Source organism: Solanum pennellii, chromosome 2, assembly GCF_001406875.1.
Source record: "Solanum pennellii chromosome 2, SPENNV200".
Taxonomy (NCBI): domain Eukaryota; kingdom Viridiplantae; phylum Streptophyta; class Magnoliopsida; order Solanales; family Solanaceae; genus Solanum; species Solanum pennellii.
Genome location: NC_028638.1, coordinates 464276 through 485217, shown reverse-complemented (window position 1 = coordinate 485217; position 20942 = coordinate 464276). Strand labels below are relative to the sequence as shown.

At 36.1% G+C, this 20942-nt stretch overlaps 2 protein-coding genes and 1 pseudogene across 2 annotated transcripts; 1 reads left to right on the top strand and 2 right to left on the bottom strand.

Annotated features, from left to right (window-relative positions):
* Positions 1-431: 431 nt before the first annotated feature.
* Positions 432-1259, bottom strand: LOC107010937. Its single transcript, XM_015210195.1, has one exon. The coding sequence runs from the start codon at positions 1257-1259 to the stop codon at positions 432-434; it is 828 nt and encodes a 275-aa protein (XP_015065681.1).
* A 7020-nt stretch (positions 1260-8279) lies between these two features.
* Positions 8280-15587, bottom strand: LOC107009649 (annotated as a pseudogene).
* A 430-nt stretch (positions 15588-16017) lies between these two features.
* LOC107011787 (protein COFACTOR ASSEMBLY OF COMPLEX C SUBUNIT B CCB1, chloroplastic) lies at positions 16018-17870 on the top strand. Its single transcript, XM_015211434.2, has 4 exons — positions 16018-16427; positions 16506-16636; positions 17254-17406; positions 17494-17870. The coding sequence occupies exons 1-4, from the start codon at positions 16122-16124 to the stop codon at positions 17678-17680; spliced, it is 777 nt and encodes a 258-aa protein (XP_015066920.1). The 5' UTR covers positions 16018-16121; the 3' UTR covers positions 17681-17870.
* The last annotated feature ends 3072 nt before the right edge of the window (positions 17871-20942 follow it).

Genomic DNA, 20942 nt, shown 5'->3' with positions numbered 1-20942 from the left:
CGAAAGCTACGCGGAATCTGAAAGGAGATATTTTGTATGTCCTTCTTCAGCCACTCTTTGTAACCTTCGTCATATCCAGCGCTGAATCGATCAGAGGCGATAGTGTCTTTACCCATGCGCTTGGCGTTTTTCCATTCTCTGAGCATTTCCGAAGCGTCATGCACTCTGTCATCTCCAATGTCATACACATAAGCGCCATAGTACGCTTCTCTGGGCACGGTTTGTTTTTTTCCGAATTGTCGCAAGACTCAGAATGGCGCGTAAGGGCGAATTCCCTGAATGCCTGGCAGAGGGAGCACGACACATCTGCGACTCTCCACGACAACTTCCTTGGATATGAAACGGTCGAGCATCCATTGGAGGTCCTCTTCTCTCAATTTGGAGAAAATTTGGGCCCATCTCCCTCTTGTTCTCCGATTATTCATGTTTGCCTAGAATAGTAAATCTTTTAAGTCCTTGAGAGTGTTCTTGTTGTCGAGGGTGTGTAATTCCCGAGTCCCAGCACCTTTTGCCAAGTGGCTGAGAATCCACCACTGGAGGAGCAGATTACACCCTTGGAAATATCGGTGTCCTTCTTTGCACTTACCCAAGGCCCGATACCTGTCGGATAATATGACTGGGGCTATGGGGTAGTATTTTGTTGTTCCTTGATTTTCGTATCCTTTGAACAACGTGTGGACGAGCGTTATGACTCTGGTGTTGATGCTCAAACTCGGGCCGTGCGTGAAGACCATTGTTCCCAGCAATGCCACAGCAAACGCTAGGGGGCGGACCTCGTTCCACTCTCTGTAAGAGATCTTAAACTCTCGATTATACGCGGCGTAGAAACTCGCGTGTCCGAATCTGACATAGAGATCTCTGAACATCACGTGGGAATCCTGACACCAATATGTGAAGTCTTTTCTTAGTCCCAACGAATCCGCGATGTTCTCTACGGAAGGTTTGTTGGGGATGAAAATATCCTCTTGTTTTCGGGCTCTTCTCTCTATACCAGTGCCCACGGTGTCTATGCAATCCCTTATCTCTTCCAACGTCGGGGTAATTTCGGCCGTTCCGAAATGGAAGACCATTTTCTGACTGTCCCAGTACCCCGTAAGCACCTCGATTAGTTCTGGCGAACCATCCATGTTGATCAGCTCAGTTAAGGCCCCTACGTACTTGTTAAGGGCTCGCCTATGATCCCCGTCCAGATTGTTGTGCCACATCGTAAGCTGAGGTGGCGCTGAGACGACCATATCAAACTTAGGGAAGCGGTCCATATCTGTAAAATAGAAACCCGTTAGATTTTCCCCTACCCCCAAGTTGGTTTTCACACATAAATTTATTCGAATGTCAAACAATATGATGCGTCGTGAGGTCGAAGACCTTAGACGCGATTTTGGCAGTTTTTCTACTAAAATGGACTTAATACTCCTTGGGTATTAAGTCGTCCTAGGCTGATGCCTAATTAAGTTTTGGTTTCGCTCTATCTTAGGCTTTCTAGAATTGTTTTCAAATCGATGGTTATCCGAGTCGGAAAAACATCGGGGTGGAGCTATCAAACAACGCCGGATGACCGCATTCTGACTATTTGTTTGATACTCCCAAATGATTTCTTGGGTATATCTGAAGAAAGTCGCGGTAAGCCGCGTAACTTCCGTTTCCTATTGCAAACTACTTGTCGTTTGGCAGAAATATGCCATGAAATGCAACATTTCAAAAACTAAAGTAACTAAACAATTACTAAACAATTAGACAGTTAATCGCAAGTAGTCAAATAAAGTTAATCTTAGGGTTAGAATCCTCCAAATATTCCCCAGCAGAGTCGCCATTCTGTTTTATCGAAAAGTAATTCGAAAAGAATTCGTTTTGTTTTTAAAGGTATTTTCGAATTTTTAGGAGTCGCCACTTAATTTTTAAGGAAAATTAAGAAAACTTGTTTTCCAACAATTCAAACAGGAAAATTGTTTTGAAAACGTTTTAAGGGTTCGGGATTCATATTAGCGTCTTAGGAAGGTTTTGAAAGCACCTAAGACGCTCCGCTAACTACGGTTTTCCGGCGATTAACGACTTGACTATTTTTATAGATTTTTGCGAATTTTTGAAATTGAACTTATTTAACATTTTATCTAAACAAATTTACGAATTTGAAACAATTATCGTTTAGAAGTTAGTTTTAAGTTTGATAAAATAAAAAGGCATTTCGACGGGGTTTGGAGTTTTCTAATCCTAACTAACGACATTCAAGCAAACACGTAAACGAATAGTAAAGAGAGAGAGAGAGAGAGAGAGAGAGAGAGAGATTTTGGGTCCAAATTCGGGTTCTGTTCGCCTTGACCAAATTTTGGACCCACCTGCTTTTGTGTTTTTAACCCATTTTTACCTGTCCTATTCTAAGCATATCAAATAAATACAAGAAAAATAAAAATGACTAAGGCTTATGCCCCAAAATAAATACAACTTAATAAATATAAATAAAAATTTCTGATCCGCCTTCTTTGACTTTCTTCAAACTTCATGAAACTTTGTTCTTCTTGCCGGTGTCGTAGCTTTACTCGATGAAAGAAAAGGTGAGTCTTTACGACTCTCTCGAAATGCAAAGAGGGAGAGTTCATAGAGAACTCAAGCAGATTTTGCATGCCACAATAAAATAAGAAGTAAATTAGCGTACGAACGATGAACTAATAACGAGCATCCTGAACAAAACGGAGGTAAAGTAAATTACTAGGATATCGAATTTAGAGGGGAAACAAATGACTTCCAAAATAATTCCACATGAAGCTAAAGAAAAATAAAACAAGAATCCACAACAAGTAGAGAAATGAGATGACATGAAATGCCTAGGTACATACTAATGTCTCCGTCCTATGCATACCACTACTACTTAGGAAATGCAAAACAAATACTATACTTTACTGATCCAGCTCACTCTATGCATCACAAAGAACTCAAAGTGATAAAGGACACACAAGAAACAAGACTTAAAGCAGTGATTACATAAACAAAACAGAATAGGGAAACTCAATTTCAATCACAAATGCTCAAATAAAACCAACTTTAATCTACGTCTTCTCTTAGATAAAAGAATAATTAATTACAGTAAGGACACAAGTTATAGTAAGTATATTATCATGACCTGGGCATCCAATCTTTCAACATGCTATTAAACATAATAGAGGGAGATAGTAAACGATACCAAAAATCATTGACCGAGCAAGAAGCGAAAGATGACGGGACAACATACTTAACTCTACAGGATAATCTCTATTAACGAAAATACATCAGAGAAAATAAAAAAATACAGATTTGGACATGAACCGACCAGCTAAAGCTTTTGCCAATATCTACTTAACAATCGCAGTTTGAGTCATGTAACAGAGAGGTAAGATTCCATGAAGTTAAGCTGACACATATGAGAATTCTAAATGACAAAAAGCAAAGCAGCTAGCGGCATTAACAACTGTAGAGAAAGCTAAACCAGCCATGTATATTCACATTTCGAGTATCTCAATACGCTTGACCAAAAACGAAACAAAGGACCAGCAAGTTGATTAACAGCATCTCATACAATGATTTGAACTATCAACTAGAGAAAATTAACAATCACAGCTAAGAATCAGCACATCGACGCACATAGATGAAGGAAGTTAGAAAGAGATGGACGATACCTTTTCCGGGCAGCGAACTGAGATTGTCGAGCTAGACGAGGAATGAACTTCAACACCGAAAGCACGCTCGAACCACGGCTAAGGCGTCTAAACGGAATACCACAACCGAACGACGGAACTGAACGTATTTCTCAACTTCTTTTCGATCCCTTTGGTTTATATCTACACCTATGTTGTTCTTGGCAAAACTTCTAAAACCGGTTGACAATCTCCTCTCAAACTGGACAGAAGAAGAACAGTCGAAAAGAGAAGCTTGCGATGAAGCTTGAAAAATTTTCAACCCCAAAATTTCTCAACCTAAAAATTTCCAACCCACTGTGATAAAATTCTTCCCCCAAAATTCCAACCCCTTTTCTGAAGGAGAAAGGGGTTTATATAGAAGGAAAAAAATTACGGTTTCCAAGAGAATCGCTGACAGATACCTTTTCCGCACAAATCCCAATTTGAAATTCTCCAACTCTATCCTTATCCAACTGAGGGGAATATGTTGTTTTGATGCCCCCAGGTTCGTCCCATTCCAACGGAAAGATGACGAGGTGGACGCTTCAGATCGAACCTTCGTCCTTGGCGAACGACGTGGCTGAATCCCACGACGCCAAGGACGATTCCGTCGTCTAGCGCACTGCAGGGGCTGTACGAGCGGGGGGGCAGGGCGCGTTGCACTGTCTCGTCCACGCGCGATGGAGAGAGGAGGAGAGAGAGGAGGAAAGAGGAGGAGAGAGCGTAGGGGAGGCGCGATTTCTAGGGAATTTGTTCTCGTGACTGGGGGGGAATTTAGCGTCTTAGTTTGGGGAATATTGTCGTGTCTGTTTTCTTGGGAAAATGCGTGGGGGGGAAAGGGGAAGAAGGAGGGGGAAACGGGTTTGGGTCGGGTCAAAGGGAAAGAGGGCGGGTTTAATTATTAAGGTGGAATTGGGCCGGGGTGTTGGGCTGTTTGGTTGGAAAGGGAGAGTTGGGCTTGGGAGGTTAATTGAATGGAGGGAGGAAACGGGTGGGCCTGAGGATTAAAACTTAAGGAAATTGGGCTTGGGGGTTAATTTTAGTGTTGGGTCGGGTTAACAAATAAAAGGGTTTGGGTTGAAAGTGAGAGTGGGCCGCCTGGGAGTTAAATAAAAGGAATGGGCTTGGGGACTGCTGAGAATTATTGGGCTGGGAATAATTGTAGATAGGTGGCCTGAATACTTAAAATGGACCTGGGAATTAAAGAGAATTTGTGTAAACGGCCCAAACTAAGTTAAGTTAAGTTTAATAATGGGTTAGTTTAATGAATATCCAAGTTGATCCAATATAATGAATTTGGCCGAACCTTAAATAAAAATGAATTCGTATTAATTAATTAACGAGCTTCTTTATTTAATAATTTGTTTAAATTGTAAAATAGTTATTTAAATATAACCATATTAGTTTAATAGAATACTTACTAAACTTAACAATATTACTATTTTTTTCTTTTTATATATATATATATATATATATATATATATATTGAATAATCATAAAATATAGTAATTATATACATAACTATGTAAAGTATATATTATCTAAGAATTACGACAAAGTATCCGAAGTAACATAAAGTTCATGCATTATAGTATTATATTCGTAAAACTTATAAAACTAATTAATTTAAATTATTTGGAAAACTTACGAAGCTCGATAATTAAGTTATACTGACGCGGGTCAAAAATTGGGTGTCAACAATACCCTTCAAGTCACTTTCGTTAGTTTATAAATCATTACTTCATTTTAGTTTAGGGGAAAATTGCCTTAACCAACATAGACAACATGAGCTAAATTTTGGATCCGGTGTCGTAAGACCTTACGCCGATGGAAGGTCGTCTACCGGCCAAGGTAAACCCTAACATAGCATAGCTATCTAGGTGGATCTACTAGCTAGTATCCTATGGTGGCAACACAGTTTAAGAAACTAAGAGATAGGTATTCTCTCTACATACCATTTGGTAATTAGGGTCTCACCTCATGGGAATCATTGGATGAGTATCCCTCAAAGGGGAGTCAACATCACTTATAGACCTATAGGGTAACACATTCTCTACGGAAAGGCATCACCTCCCATTATCAAGTTCACTCGGTGCTAAGCTAAGTCCCTTTATTGAAATTTCTTTGCTTCTTTATTAACAATCATAACTTATTTTAGGTCATAGGGTCTAGCCCTTGTATAATCATCATCATTGTATCTCAATGGAATTGCATGAGTAATATTCCTTTCATCACAATTCATATAAGTAAGGTTAACGCTTTACATATCACATAGTAATTGGGAACATTTGATACACATCATCATCCTTATGACATATATACCCTAAGAAACCTCACAACCAAAGTTTAAGACATTTCAATTTAATCATCATACCATCCTATCGACCCTAGACAAGGCAAACTCCAACATAATATCATGACTTAACCATAATCAATCACAAGTTGAAGAAGTAAATAGGAATTTCAAGACTTACCAAACCTCTTCCATAGTTCGTCATAAGGGCCTTATCATCAACTCTCTAATCAAACCACTAGGGGAGTATCATCATCCACAAAGATAAATAATAATATAATAAGGCCAAGATCATCTCTATAACACAATTCAACACTATATTATAGTCTAAGACAAGATTCAAAAACTACTTTTTACAATATACTTCATGCCGTAGATCACCTATTGAGAATTTACATAATAGACCTATAATTCATCTTAATTTATTCATATAAACAATATAGTAAAGTAATCTAATCAATAACTAAATCAATTACAAGATCACAACACAATATAGGTCAATATTACCAAGTAAGGTTAGGGGTTGAGGATCATGTTTTACAATTACGCCAAGCCATCAACAAGTATTAAAATTAAGTTAAATTACATGTCAATCTACTCAATTCAACCTAAAACAGCCATTAACAACTCTATTCATAACTTCAATTTCATAAGTGAATGAAACCCATAAGGAACTCAACCTTTGAAAACTTATTTTGAAGGAACCCTTTGAGGAAAGAATCTCAAAGGTGAATAGATCCCATACCTTAATGTTTTGTTGAGAAATGATGATGAATCCACCCTTTTCATCCCCCAATTCACCTCCTAAGCTAAGATTTTACGGATTCTTCCAATTAGAGAGAGAAAGAAGATAGTTTGTATTTTGGAGTTGTCTTAGACTAATGTGGGTTGGGAGTATTTAAAACGGGTATTAATCAACTCAATTAACTCCCTTAACCCCTAATTAAATTGCCTCACCCCCTAACTAATTAAATAAAATCATTTAAAATTTGGCAGTGAAACTCGACCCTCACAGATGAGACCCCAAACGATGAGCCATCTGTGAGTCGACGGGCACTACCCCTCTCGTCCTGCACTTCGTCGTCTCTGTCAGAGACTTGTGCAGTCGAGGTTTTCCTCCAATTGTCTAAGTGTGGGAGGACGGTGGCATCGATGCCCCATCGTTCCACACACGTCCGTCCATTTGGTCGTCGACTGCACACTGCTAGGCAGAGTTGTCTCTAACACTAGGGTACTCCTCAAGGGCCCTTGATTGGTCCTTCGGGAGTCGTACCCAGATGTTTCTACCATGACCAATCCCTAACACATGTTACACCCACTTTGACCATATTTCACTTAAATTCTGACTCTTAAAACTTAGGCGAATAGCTAAGACACACTAGCACTCTTGTGAACCAACTTTTCGGATGTCATGGACGTTCTTGAATGTATTGGTTCTTAAACACCTTGAATGACCTAATTTTATTTAAATTGACTTAGAAACAGTGCTTAGACCCTGTTACACAAATGTTAAGCTTCACGACACTTCTAGAATTTTTAAAGTGTTACATGTACATGCTTATGACTTCATGAATATGCCTTATTGATTTGGTATGGCCGTGTTGAATTTGCGTAAGTGTTCACAAAGTAAATTGAATACCCTTATTGAACTGTCCCTTTTTCTTAGCATGTTTTCAAAGTATGTGTGCATATGGTATCATACTTAGTTCAACTGGTGTACTAACCCCATTTCTTTCTTTTCCTCAACATTTTAGGTTCTGATCGTTGAAGTGCTTTGGAGACGACTTGAAGAAGTCTTGGATCTCTTATTAATCCAAGTAGGGTAGGTCCTTACATTCTGAGGGCGATTCCACTATCTAGCTAATGGAGTTGTTTTGAGTTTAAGATTGTTAGTTCTTTCCTTTTCATTTAGTATGGAATAGTGAATAGCCCATGTGCGGCATCCTTATTTGATGTATGGGTTATGCCCAAGTTCTTAGTCTTATTAGATGGTTATGAGATGAGACGACTATTACGACTATGTTATCTTTTATATATCTATGTGACATAAAAGTAGAAGACTAAGTAATCTTCCTATATGAAGGGTCTATGTATACTATGTATATATATGTATATGTATGTATGTATATATATATATATATATGCATAGATATATATATATATGTATATATATATATATATATATATATATATATATATACATACTATGTGTATGTAGAGGTCTATGTAAACCTCCAAGTGTAATGAAAACTTTTAAGTTTCTGCTAAATTTGACCTATGAATGTAATGATGTAAGCTAAGAGGCTAGTCTTAGTACTGAAAGAGGACGACGACGTCGGTTACATATAGGGGCTATTCGTGCATGTGACGATAACCCTGATATCTCGATTATAATTCGCGTAGAAGTTTGCATTCCCGTAGAGGTCCATAAATGAGATACTAGAATCTTGGGCCCAATAGGCGTAATCCCTTCCCAACCTAAGCCAGATTGTATCTTCGACAGAAGGCTTGTTAGGGATCAACATCTCTTCTTGTTTCCTCACTCTTCTCTCTAACCTTGTACCAATTGTGTCGATGCCATCTAGAATTTCCTCAATTGTCGAGGTGATTTCTACGTCTCCGAATTGGAACGCCATTTTTTCGTTAACCCAATATTCTATAAGGACTTCAACGATTTCAGGCCAACCAGCCATGTTAAGTAGTTCAATTAAAGCACCCACATATTTGTTGAGGGTTCTTCTCTGATCTCCGTCAAGGTCGTTATACCATATTTTGAGTAAAGATTGGGCTTCTACAACCATGTCAAACTTAGGAAAACGTTTCATACCTACAAAAACAAAACCCGGTTAAGTTTCCCCGCCCCCCAAATTAGGTTTCCACACACACCTCCTTCAAATGACAAATAATATGGTATGTCATTAGGTAGGAGACCTTGGACATGATTTTCGCGGTTTCACTAATGGACTTAATACACCTTGGGTATTAAGCCGTCTTAGGCTAATTCTTAGATTCAATTTTGGTTTCGTTCTATCTTACGTTGAACAGAATTAGTTTAGAAGTGACGGTTACTCGAGCAAGACAAATAATTGGGTGAAGCTAATAAACGACATTGGATGACCGCAAGCTAATTGTTCATTAATTACTTCAAAAAAATAAGACTTGGGTGTTTTATGAAGGACAGCCGTGGTAAGCCATGTAACTTCCTTTGTCCTAATGCATTCTATTTTCTGTTTGGCAGAGTCGATGTCATGAATGCAACAATTTAATGATACAATAAAGAAAACAAGTAAAACTTTACTTAGACATAGTCAAACAGGTTAGTTTTAAGGTTAGAATCCTTCAAATCCCCAACAAAGTCGACATTTTTGTTTTATTTCGGAAAAAATATTTTAGTATTTTAAACTTGTTAGAGTTGCCACTCAATTTTAGGAAAATTTAGAAACCTTTGTTTTAAAAAAGACTCAAATAGCAACTCCATTGAAAACTTTAAAGGGGGTTCGGGGATTCTTATTAATATTTTAAAAAGGTTTTTTACGGCATCTAAAATACTCACCAACTTGCGGTTATCCAGCAACTAACTTTGTTTGTCTTAGAATAATTTTAATTCATTTGAAATCCTTAAGGGGTGAAGAAAATCAATTTATTTATCTAAGTGAGATTTCTAACTTTGAAAAATTTATATTTTTAAATCTATTTAGACATAGGTTGATTTAGCTTAAATTGTCAAAACGATATGGCGTTTTGCGCGGATTTAAATTTTTTGACCCTAAAACTAATGATAAATATCTACAAACAAGGAAATAAATATGGTAGAGAGAGAGAGAGAGAGAGAGAGAGAGAGAGAGAGAAAGAGAGAAAGAGTTGGATCAAAATTCGATTTCTGTCTGCCTGGAACGGTATTTGGACCCATGTTGTGTTGGGCTTCTGTCCCACTTTAATTGTACCTACCCTAAGCTAATCGTACAATAATAAATAGAATAATAAAGAAACAACAAGGCTTATGCCGAAGAAATGACAAAATAAAATATTTCAAATAAATTTGGGCCTTTAAGGCCCAATCTCTTCGATTTCTTCCGCTTCAGGACTTGTACATTTGTTCAAATATGGCTGGTTGACTCGATAGCAGGAACTATGAGACTTTATGTCTCTATGAAAATGTAAGGAAAAGATGAGAGTCCTTGGCGAACTCGAGCATATTTGCGCATGCTAAAAAAAATAAAAATTAGTATGTCTCTAAACCACATCTTAACAATAATCAACCAATACTAAAATAAAGGTATCGAAAGGAATTTTAACTGAAGTAACTTAAGCTAAAGAAAAAAATAAGAGGTTGGGCAATAGAAGGCAATTGAACCAATAGTTTCAGACAAGAATGTAACAGATGGGGAAATACTCAAAACATTCGACACATTTAAGAAACAAAAATTATGATGATACAAGGTCAACTATATGAATATTTTATACAAAATCAAGTTTGGCAGTCATTTTTAATCACATTCAAGCATTTAAAACCCATGAGTGATTCAGACACATTTTTCCTAAATCTACCATTTTATTTACAAATTGATAATTAACTGAAGAGGAAAGCAACAAATAATAAGTTCATAGTTGAACTATCAACTAAAAGCCAATACAAAAAAAAAAACATAGGAACAATATTTAGTTGAAAATAAAACAGGGAAGAATACTGACTGCAACTGCAATGGTTGTTGGCACCAAATAATACGAACAAATTACAATTAAGCTACTGAATCCATCAAGCTATATATTCGCTAAATCCACACATAAACAGAAAGAGACATTTTGATTTAAATTAACAAGAGTGACAGGAGGAGCATTTCAAACCAATCGAGCAGGGGTATGGACGAACATGATTCAAACAAACAACAAAAGACCCTAAAACAAGCAACTATACAGATAGTAAATAGACTTAAAATCTCGACATCTTGATTCTTTCACCCAACTTGCGGCGAGATAAAGAAGAAGATGACGTCTAGTGTGGGGCAATAATGTATACTAACATAAAATTAATAATAGGCTAAGACGAGTGTAACATTTTTAAAACTAAAAAGAGAGCAACCATGAAAATTTTAAAAAAATAAAACAAAAAGAGTAACGATTGTTTTAGGGGGCTAGAAAACGATTTCAAGACAAACACAGCCTATATGTACATTTTAGACCACATTCATAAATACATAACAATACTCGAAATATTTCATGAGTCAGTCCGATAGTAAGACGGTATATGAACGATACTAACTTGACACAAGGAGGAACAACAGGCAAATAGACTGTTTAAAAGTCAATAGCCATACAGTTCACAACAAAAAAAATTTCAAAAGAACAAGTGATACAGAAGACTTCAATATCCAGAATGCAAAGTTGACAAATTATTCATTTAGTAACCAAGAGACTCAGGAAGACGGGAACAAATATCCTCAATTATTCACTCAGCAAATCCATAAATTCCAAGATATGGACAACTCACGCAAAGAATGCCCTTCATATTAATCTACTAAGTTAAAACCCACTCGAAAACTAAACCAACTTTCAACACACAAAAACAATGAATCAGGCAGAGAACAGAGTTACTCAAGGAGATCGCGCAAAACAATAATGAAACGAGTAGAAATCTAAAGGGGTTTACCTTTTCGTGTGCAGCGATTGGGACTGAGCTAGCGAAAGCAATAACCTTTACCACACGAGCACGGACACGAACAGTAATCAGACATTTGGACAGAGATATCACTCTCAAAAACCGAATGAACTATCTCTTCTGTTTTCTTTGAAGCACTAAGTTTGTATTTCAACTATTCCACCTTAAGTTGTAATATATTATCGATCAAAGATTTTTAAAACAATAATTTTCTCTCCTGACTATCTTTTTATCCCAACACTGACCAACCTCCAAAAGAAAAAGAAAGAGCATATTTATAATTTAAGAATTAGGGCAATTGGGGGGGGGGGAATGGACGAAAAATCCAATTAATTCAAATTTAAATCTCAAGATATTTCACCCTTATGGAGAAACATCTTTTTATGAAATTTTGACTCATTCTAGAAGATGAAAGGGTGAATCGATGGTTGGGATGGATCTCATGTCCTTGAGATGCTACATAGAGCTATCTCACTTTAAGGGCAATTTTGTGTGCCCCTGTTTGTTGAATCACAAAACTTTGTTGTATATACTTAGTATGAAACACAAGTTTTTAGTAAAAAATCTTAAAACTGAAAGACTCTCCAAAATTGTCTATATATGAAACCTCTACTATTTAGAAAGGATGTCGGGAAAAGATCCACAACACCTCAAAACTACTAAATGGAAAGTAATTCTGAAGTCCTCTTGAATATAAGGCGGCTCACCAAAGCTAACTATAGTGTAAAGTGATCTCAACAAAGCACCTGTTAATAATAATAAACACCAATATCTGCATCATAAAAGAATGTAGGTTGAATGACATCAGTACGTGGAATTTAAGAGTATTTAATATGGTTGAGTAAACAAATAACTGAACTAAATAACTAAAAGCAACTCAACTAAATCATTACACGAACCTGAAGTGAAAACCTTTTAAGCTTTACAATAAAATGTATAATGAAAGCAACATAAAAATAATATACTTTACTTATGGAGAGTTTCTCTGACCGACAACCACTACTATGAGCCTAGTAATGATACAAACGTACATCCGCACGTCTAAAGGGCCCATCCTATACCTTACCGGGGTATAGGATGATATCGTGAGTCTGGATCCAACTATATGTCTTCTCAAAGGCGGTGAGGAGTTGCATGAAGAGTTGATGCTATCCGATCTTACGCTGGCAACATAGTATTGTTGGAATTCTTGAGTTATAAAACACTTAAAAGCAACTGGGTGCACGATACTACTCCCAAAATAATTAATATAGTGTTGTGCTTAATTCACCGATTACAAAGAATGAACTTCTTACATTACTTGAAATACTTTTCAAAACATGAGATGTGTTTACCTTCTTGAAAACATGCACTTGTGAACTTATCTTTCAAGTCAAATAATTAACATATATATATATATATATATAATTAACATTAGAAACTTTAAGTCCTTATGAAATTGAACCTTTAATCTTCCAATACTTATAACTCAATTCGTAGAGTTCATGTAGAATCATGAGCATAAACGAATGAACTTAAGGACATCAATAAACATATAGAAACTCATGAATACAACTCTTTCTCAAAACTCCTTTTTACTTCCTCAAAAAACTTAGTTTAGAGCTCAAGTGTTGGCTTTAAAAAGCTTCTCAAAATTTATAACTCAATTCATATGGCTCATATTAAATTATGGACATGAACGACTTAACTCGAGAATGTTAATGCATGACATATAACAATTCAATAATTAGGAGTAGAATTTCAAAAAGTACAATTTCTATTTTACCAATTTTAAGAGTAGATGTAGGGCGTGACGATGAACTAGTCCAACATTATGATAGTCTTACATAAGTAGAAAAATAAGTTTCTTGAAGAATGTTGAAGAAGAAAATTATTAGAAGTCCAGAAACTCTAGCTTGAAGGTAAACAATCAAGAAAACCTTTCTTGAGAATCTTAAATTAGTTTCTTGCAATCTCTATTCAAGAATTATGATTTACATTAGTGATTCATAGTTTCATGAAGTAATTTGTGTTGGAAAGAATAAAATTCTTGGAAAATGACTTACCTTGAAGAAGAATCTTGAAAAAGATTGAAATAATCTTGAATGAAGTCTTCTACTTTGATTTTTCCTTAGGGTTTTGTCTTGGATTTTAGAGAGAAGAGAATGGTGGATTAAGAGATGAAAATATGATTGTTTCAGGTATTTAATTAGTTAACAAAAATTCATTTAGGGCTTACTCAGAGGTAAAAAGACAAAAATAACCCTTTTTGATATTATCCATCATCTAATTCGTAACTGCTCTTTATCAGTTACTAAAATGGTCATAACTTTCCATCCAGAAATGGATTGATGCGAATTGGTGGCGTTGAAAAGAGGATTCAAATACCTTTAAATTGATAGGTTATGGGTCTTCAAAATTTGTATATTCTAAGATATTGTTGTTTTGAAGTTGACCCAAGTAAAATATTATATCAAAAATTAATTGGTAAGGAAACTTTCAACTCAACTTTGTGCTAGGAGATTCTAGTGACCTTAACACCTAAGAAAAATTAAGACTCACTTAGTACGACCTTATGCACAATTCAAGAATGGTTTGGGCTTAACTTAGAAATATTTGGAGTGTTACAAATAAATGAAGCCACGTGCCAAAATGATGTGACATTCCTCATCAAATTCAAAAACCAATCACAATCTGCCAAGTGTTAAAATGACATTGTTTGGTCAATCATAAGCAACATTGTCCACCCACTACAAATATAAATATGAAATACATATGCTATTCATCGAGAAACACTTCAACAATAATTTTGCAAACATTATTGGTGAAAGCTACAACATCAATTACATAGTTCTTTGAAAGAGTGGTCAAAAAGGGTTTTCCCTAAGATCGACTTGAATAGACAAAGTTTTTTCCAACACTTTTGAAGATCAAACACATCTCAATGAGGTATACATCATCAAACATTTGACAAATGAGTTATTGTCAGCCCTCAAATTATGGTGAAATCTTAGGAGAGAAGAATCAAGAGAACAAATGTACTCGCAGAGTCATCAATAAAAAACACATTTTTCTTTTATTTATTTTGGTTGTAGTTATTTTTCTACACTACAAAAAATTGTTGCGAACAACTACTTCCACCATTAAAACACTTTTCAATTTTCATCATATATTCAGATCGTGGATTATTTACCATCATGCTAGTTACCAAACACCATTTTGCACATATCAATTTTCTTTCTTGTAACTCCATATTACCATCAAATATGCTAAACTCTCCTCTCACTTCTTTGCTTATCCTTGTATTACTCCAAGAAAAACCTTTCCACTTATTCTCATCCATCAATATTGCAATCAAGTCCCTTTACCTATAGTTAAACTTCTCTTTCATCACAATCTTCTTAAACTGTTCCTTCGACTCTTCTTTCTTAACCTTTGCCTTTTCATCCACAGTCACTGTCGGAGGAAAGGCAACATTTTCGGTGCCGACTGGTTTCTTAACTACTTGTTTGACATCACCTTCCTTCATTGCAGGACCACCATTCACCATAGCATTTACATATGCCTTAAGTTTCTCCAAAACAAAGAGCTTTCTTTTTACAAATGCATCCTTCATCTCTTTCCCTATAGGTCTTTCATCCGTAACCATACCCTTAACTTATTAATCTTCATCAACATTCTCATCAGTAATATAACGGAATTCAACATTCACTTCAATTTTCACCATACTATTAACGTCAACTTCCTTCATTTCCCATTCCTAAGAGAAAACAACATTAAGTTTGTACCCTGGAATAATTCTATATATTTACATGAGCTTCTCCTTCAAGATTTGTCATACGGATTTTGAGTTTCCGTCAATTAGGCTTTTGTTGGCAAAAAGGTTTGTTAAGAAACATCTAGACCATTCAAAGCAGTCAGTTTCAGCGCGGTGCAAATTGTGAAAATTGGTGCCGTTGGGTTGATTTTCTAATACGATCTATCGTTTTTCTCCTTCTCCAATATGATCCATTCTATAGCGGCGCTGAGGTAGAGTATGATGTCAACAATACGAGCACGTGAGAGAGGGATTGATTTTGTGTTGCGAGAGTACATGATGGACAAATGGAACACAGTGAGAGAAAAAGGAAGGGGAGAAAGATTAGATAGATGATTTTGGAGGATCTAATTTGATATGAATTCATTTGGTTTAATGGATTGGGTTCAGATTAAAAGTGGAACTTAGTTAATTTGAATTAAAATTGAGTAATTTTAGTTAATATGAGGGCTTTCATCCAATAGAAGGGTACAAGTGACAATTTTATAAACGGCAAGAGTATGAATGACTACATAGATAATGAATGGTAAAACTATTAGTTAATCGAAAGTTAAGGGGTAACTTTGACGTTTTCTCTTTAAAAAACATGTAGTAGTAGAATAATCTAATTAAATTGTTGGCGTTGGAGGGTTATAGAAATAAAAGGTGCAATTAGAAGCAGTTGGAAGTTGGAAGGTGATAACGTGTGGGCACATTTGGGTGTTTTGTTGATTGGCACCAAACAGTTCCATGGCAGCAAAACTTGTACTCTCTCCTCTCTCTCTTCCGTGGAGTTTAAAGAGTGTACAGAAACCGCATGTATGTCTCAGAACAAAACCCAGAAGCCGCTTCGCCGTTAAAGCCTATAGCGATGTGCTTTTCTGTGCTGCTAATGCTACTGCTCTACTTTATCAAGAAAACCCTTCTTCTCTCTTCTCACTTGCAGCAGCAGCAGATGCTGGTTATTCATTGGCTAGCTATTACACTTCTCTAGGTCTATTTGTCATCTCTGTTCCCGGTCTTTGGTCCCTTATTAAACGATCTGTTAAATCCAAGGTAATTTATTTCGTTTGATTCTTTGTTTCTGTTGGGTTTGGGTTTGGTTTGTAATTGATGGTGAATTTTTGTATGCAGATTGTGCAGAAGACATTTATTAAGCAAGGAATAGATGAGGGAAAGAAAGCGGCTAACCAGGTTGCTGGGGAAATTCTTTCCTTCTTCACTCGAAATAATTTCGCTGTGTTGGATAGAGGAGAGACTATAACGTTAGTAGTATCCCTTTTTTACTTCTCTTACCTTTGAGCAACTTTTACCTTATAATATTAGAATTGGACAATTGCATCCTTTAGCTGTAATGGATGTGAATAACTAGTGTTTAACGTCTTTGGCCTTTAATGGCAGCAAACTGTGTCATTGGCTGCATGAACTTGTCTTTTCTCATGTTTATTATTGCAATGTTATTTTCAGCTGAAACTGAGATTTCTTTTCCAATCTTTGCATCTGAGCACACTCTGTAACTTTTCTTTTTTACTTCTTTCCAGAAGCTTGTGCCTACTAATGAATTGATGACGTTTTGAAAACCGTTCATCATCACTACTGTTATTTAATTATCTCATGTAGGTGAGTGCCATCGATGCTGTTTTCACCATATCATCTTCTGTTTGCCCATAGGGGGGGGGGGATTCAATCTAATGCTTCTACTAAATTGCCTTTTCTAGCAAGCGAAGACGAGTTCATTCATATAAGTATATTTGTCATGCCTTGACATGTGAGAGTGTTTTTTTGCCTCAATTGGTTTAACTTTACTAATAACAAACACCTACATAGATTTTTTCAGCCTCTCTCTATTGATATATGTTAGTATAACTTTTGAATCCTGAAGGTTTGAGGGAATGATGGTTCCAAGCCGAGGACAGGCAGCATTGTTAACTTTCTGCACGTGTGTAAGCTTGGGAAGTGTTGCCCTAGTTCTTACTATAACAGTTCCAGATGTAGGCAATAATTGGTTCTGGATTATTGCCTTGAGTCCATTAGCGTAAGTACTACTAATAAAAGATAAATCATCTGCCAACTCTGATTTTGAATTGCTGTTGACTGGAAATCGTATTTAAATTGGGAGCAGGGGTGTTTATTATTGGACTCGAGCATCCAGAAAGGAGCAGATCAAGGTTAAAATGATTGTTGCAGATGATGGAAGCTTGTCGGAAATTGTTGTTCAAGGTGATGACCAAGAAGTAGAGAAAATGCGGAAGGAGCTACAGCTGAGTGAAAAAGGCATGGTTTATGTTAAGGGCTTACTTGAAAGGTGATATTACTTGGTTTTCTTGTAAGATATATATGTCTGAAACATACTCCTCCATAATGCTTGGTCAACAACGTTCTTTTGTTGTATCCTGGAAAGTTCTAAGAAGCTGTAAATTAATTGCACATGCATATATTTGTCAGAAGTTCTTGTGCAATAGGGGTGAATATGTCTACTATTTGTTTGTTGGTTTCTTACTACAACCGTCTATGACTTGATCTCCATTTTTACTTGAAAAAAAATCCTAGTCACGAACATTCTCTAAAATACATAATCTTAAGGAGAAAAGGCTGCAAAGAAAGGGGGAGAATGAAGTGCCCGTTTCATAATTAGTTTAAAAGATTGTATCTTTTGTGTGGCAGAACACTATGTACCCAGAAGGTATTTGTTGGATATTAAGACGAATGAGTTGTGTGCAAACAACTAAAGGTATATAATTGAGCAATGAAGAGTCATGATAACATAACTCCCCCCAAGCCTCTGAAAATATGATAATCCATCATCAGAACATTCTCCAGTTTGCTAGAGGAGCTATCAGCTCCAGTAAATAGAAACTGCTAGGTTCTTTAGATGTGAACAAGGCAACCATCATCATCCAACATCATGTACAAATAGTTTCCATACTTGGCCCATGTTACTGGCACTGCTACAACACACAGTTGATCCATATGACTACTCCTTGCTCTAGATAGGTTGTATTAATTTGTCTCTTAGACGTGCGTCAATCAGTTTCAAACATCTGGTTTCTTTGGAGAATCCACAATTAAGTACTACGTTCTACTACTTTGGTGATTGGTTATAATAGAACTCATTTGTTACCATCTTCTTTTACTATCCAATCTGCTGGCCTATGATTTGATTTACTTCAGGGTACCTCATCAGTCAGGCAGGAAATAGCTAGATTATTAAGCATCTTATTCTTCTCTTAGATGTTAATGCTACTTCCTGGGAGCCTGTACGGGTATTGACTATTAAGATCAAGATGGATCAAAAAAGATCATTGACAGTGAGTCTTCAAAGGAATTATGCTTACAATGTATAGAAATGACAAGCTATAGTATATGCACTTGAAATATGCTTTGAAGATTCTATTCTAAAGAATGAGATGCTGAATTTGTTGCACTTGTGATGTCAGTAGTTAATTTTTACTGAATCTCCACCTAAGCAGCCACAATCCTTAAATGATGCCCGTGCTTGTCTTAGCAACCAACCTTGGCGTGTCCAATGCAGGAACTGACAAAATTTCTGAAGTATGTATGTTTTGACACCCCGTTTGGCACTTAGGCAGGATAATCAGTTGGCTGGTCAGCACGATGGTGAATGCTACTAGTTTTAGTAACGACTGTAGCATCATAGTAATGAAAATAAGCATGTACTTGATATTTAAACTGCTACAAATCTGTGTTGCCTACTTTCACATTGCCTTTCCATGGACATGAAATTGAGTTGTTGGGTGCAACTGGGGACAAGAAACAGTAGTTGAAAGAAAAAGGGCCACTGTTCATGGACGTGAAGCTGATCGAGCAGCCTGTTTGATTGCCAACAACATTACCACTGCCATTGGACGAGCACAATGATAATGCTCAAATGCATGCTATACAAATCAGCGGATCTTTAATCATAAAGAACCAAATCAAATAGGTTGGGGTCGAATCCACAACGACCGGTCTATGCTAGACTTCAACTAAGAAGTGAAATTCGTGATCTAATCTTTTCTAAAGTTGTAGAATCAATGTTTAACATAAATTTAAGTCTTAGAGATTTCAAATTAACAATTGAGGAGAAAAAAGCCAAAAGTCCCCAAATCTATTGTTGGATTCCCAACTACTCATTTATACTTCTTGAGGGTCCTATTACATCCCCTACCCAACCTTTCATTTTTGATATTTTGGAACCCTTAAACGCTATCTTTTGTCATTAACCAGATACACAGATGTTTGTATACACGCCCTTTAGGTGGGACCACTTTCTTCAATTTTATTTTCCTTCTTATTTCAAATTCAGTGGACCCCACTTTTTTCTTCTTAGTTTACTCTTTTAATTAGGTTAAAATTCTCAATTCCAAACATAACTAACAACATGTGTACTCTTCAATCGAGTTTCAACCTTTCTTTGTCTTCTACATTGTTCTGAACAAGTAATTCTCATATAAATGGTTCCCCCTCATTCTCACTCCTTTTTATTTGAAAAATCAACTTTTAAAGAATCCCTTCCACTTAGCTTATTTTATTTGGAGAAGTACCTATAGTCATGGTGACCCATAAATGGGGTTTTAAAGTTAACTTGTTCTGACATTCAGATAATTTGAACGATCTATAAATTTTTTTAAAAATAAATAAAATCTATCTTTGAATAAATAATTGAGTCTTGAAAATTAGTATTTTTTAAATCTTCAAGAGTTAGATGTAATGATGGAGGAGAAAAGTATTTTCATGATCTCCAAGGGGAAAAGAAGTTAGATGTAATGGTGGAGGAGAAAAGTATTTTCATTATTCTCCTTGCTGGAGGAAGGGGAAAAGAATGGGTGTACATATGTTGCGGTTCGATATTTATGAGTTGAAGAGGGAAATAATTTATTTTTGGACATTGACATGGAGAAGAAATTTCAAGCTCCATAACTAGATCTGATTTACCTTGCAATTCTATATTTATGAGTGAGGAAAATAATTTTTGAACCTTAGATATGAAATCAAAAGAAATTAGAGGTTCGAGCTTTAAAATGGACGTTACTATGCGAAGCTTTGAAATGGAAGACAACTTGCAACTTAAAGCCTTAATTTTGGGCTGATTTGGACTTAAATATGGATTCAAAATGTTGATAGTGTGTTTTAGAAACATTGTAACGCACCTAATTAGGGAGGTGTGTTAACAATCTTTGACAGGTTAAAGTTTAAGGGCTACAAAATATTGAAAATAAAAAGTCAAGCAGGGTAATAAGATCCTCGTGAAGCATTGATGTGTAATTAAGAATCGACTAATAGGTTAAAGGGGCATTTGACTTTTTTCTCATCATTTGAGAGTTTGTTTTAACAAAATTGTTAAGAAGATCAAAGGAACAAAAACTAATTGGCAAGTAAGAAAATAATTCTAGGAGTGTGGACAATTGGGTATCAATTTCGATAATAGATAAATATAATTGCTCAACAACATCAAATTCCTAATGAGTAGGCTAGATCAATCAATAATACAATAAGCATCTCTTAATCGTGAATTGCTCATCATAAGAGCTTTTTAAGCCTCACATGCATGCTATATCAACCAAACTATAA

Coding starts and splice junctions, on each gene's coding strand:
- LOC107010937 (XM_015210195.1), bottom strand. CDS start 1,259: ATGGACCGCTTCCCTAAGTTTGATATGGTCGTCTCAGCGCCACCTCAG.
- LOC107011787 (XM_015211434.2), top strand. CDS start 16,122: ATGGCAGCAAAACTTGTACTCTCTCCTCTCTCTCTTCCGTGGAGTTTA. Junction 16,428..16,505: donor AACGATCTGTTAAATCCAAG/GTAATTTATTTC, acceptor TTTTGTATGCAG/ATTGTGCAGAAGACATTTAT. Junction 16,637..17,253: donor GATAGAGGAGAGACTATAAC/GTTAGTAGTATC, acceptor TGAATCCTGAAG/GTTTGAGGGAATGATGGTTC.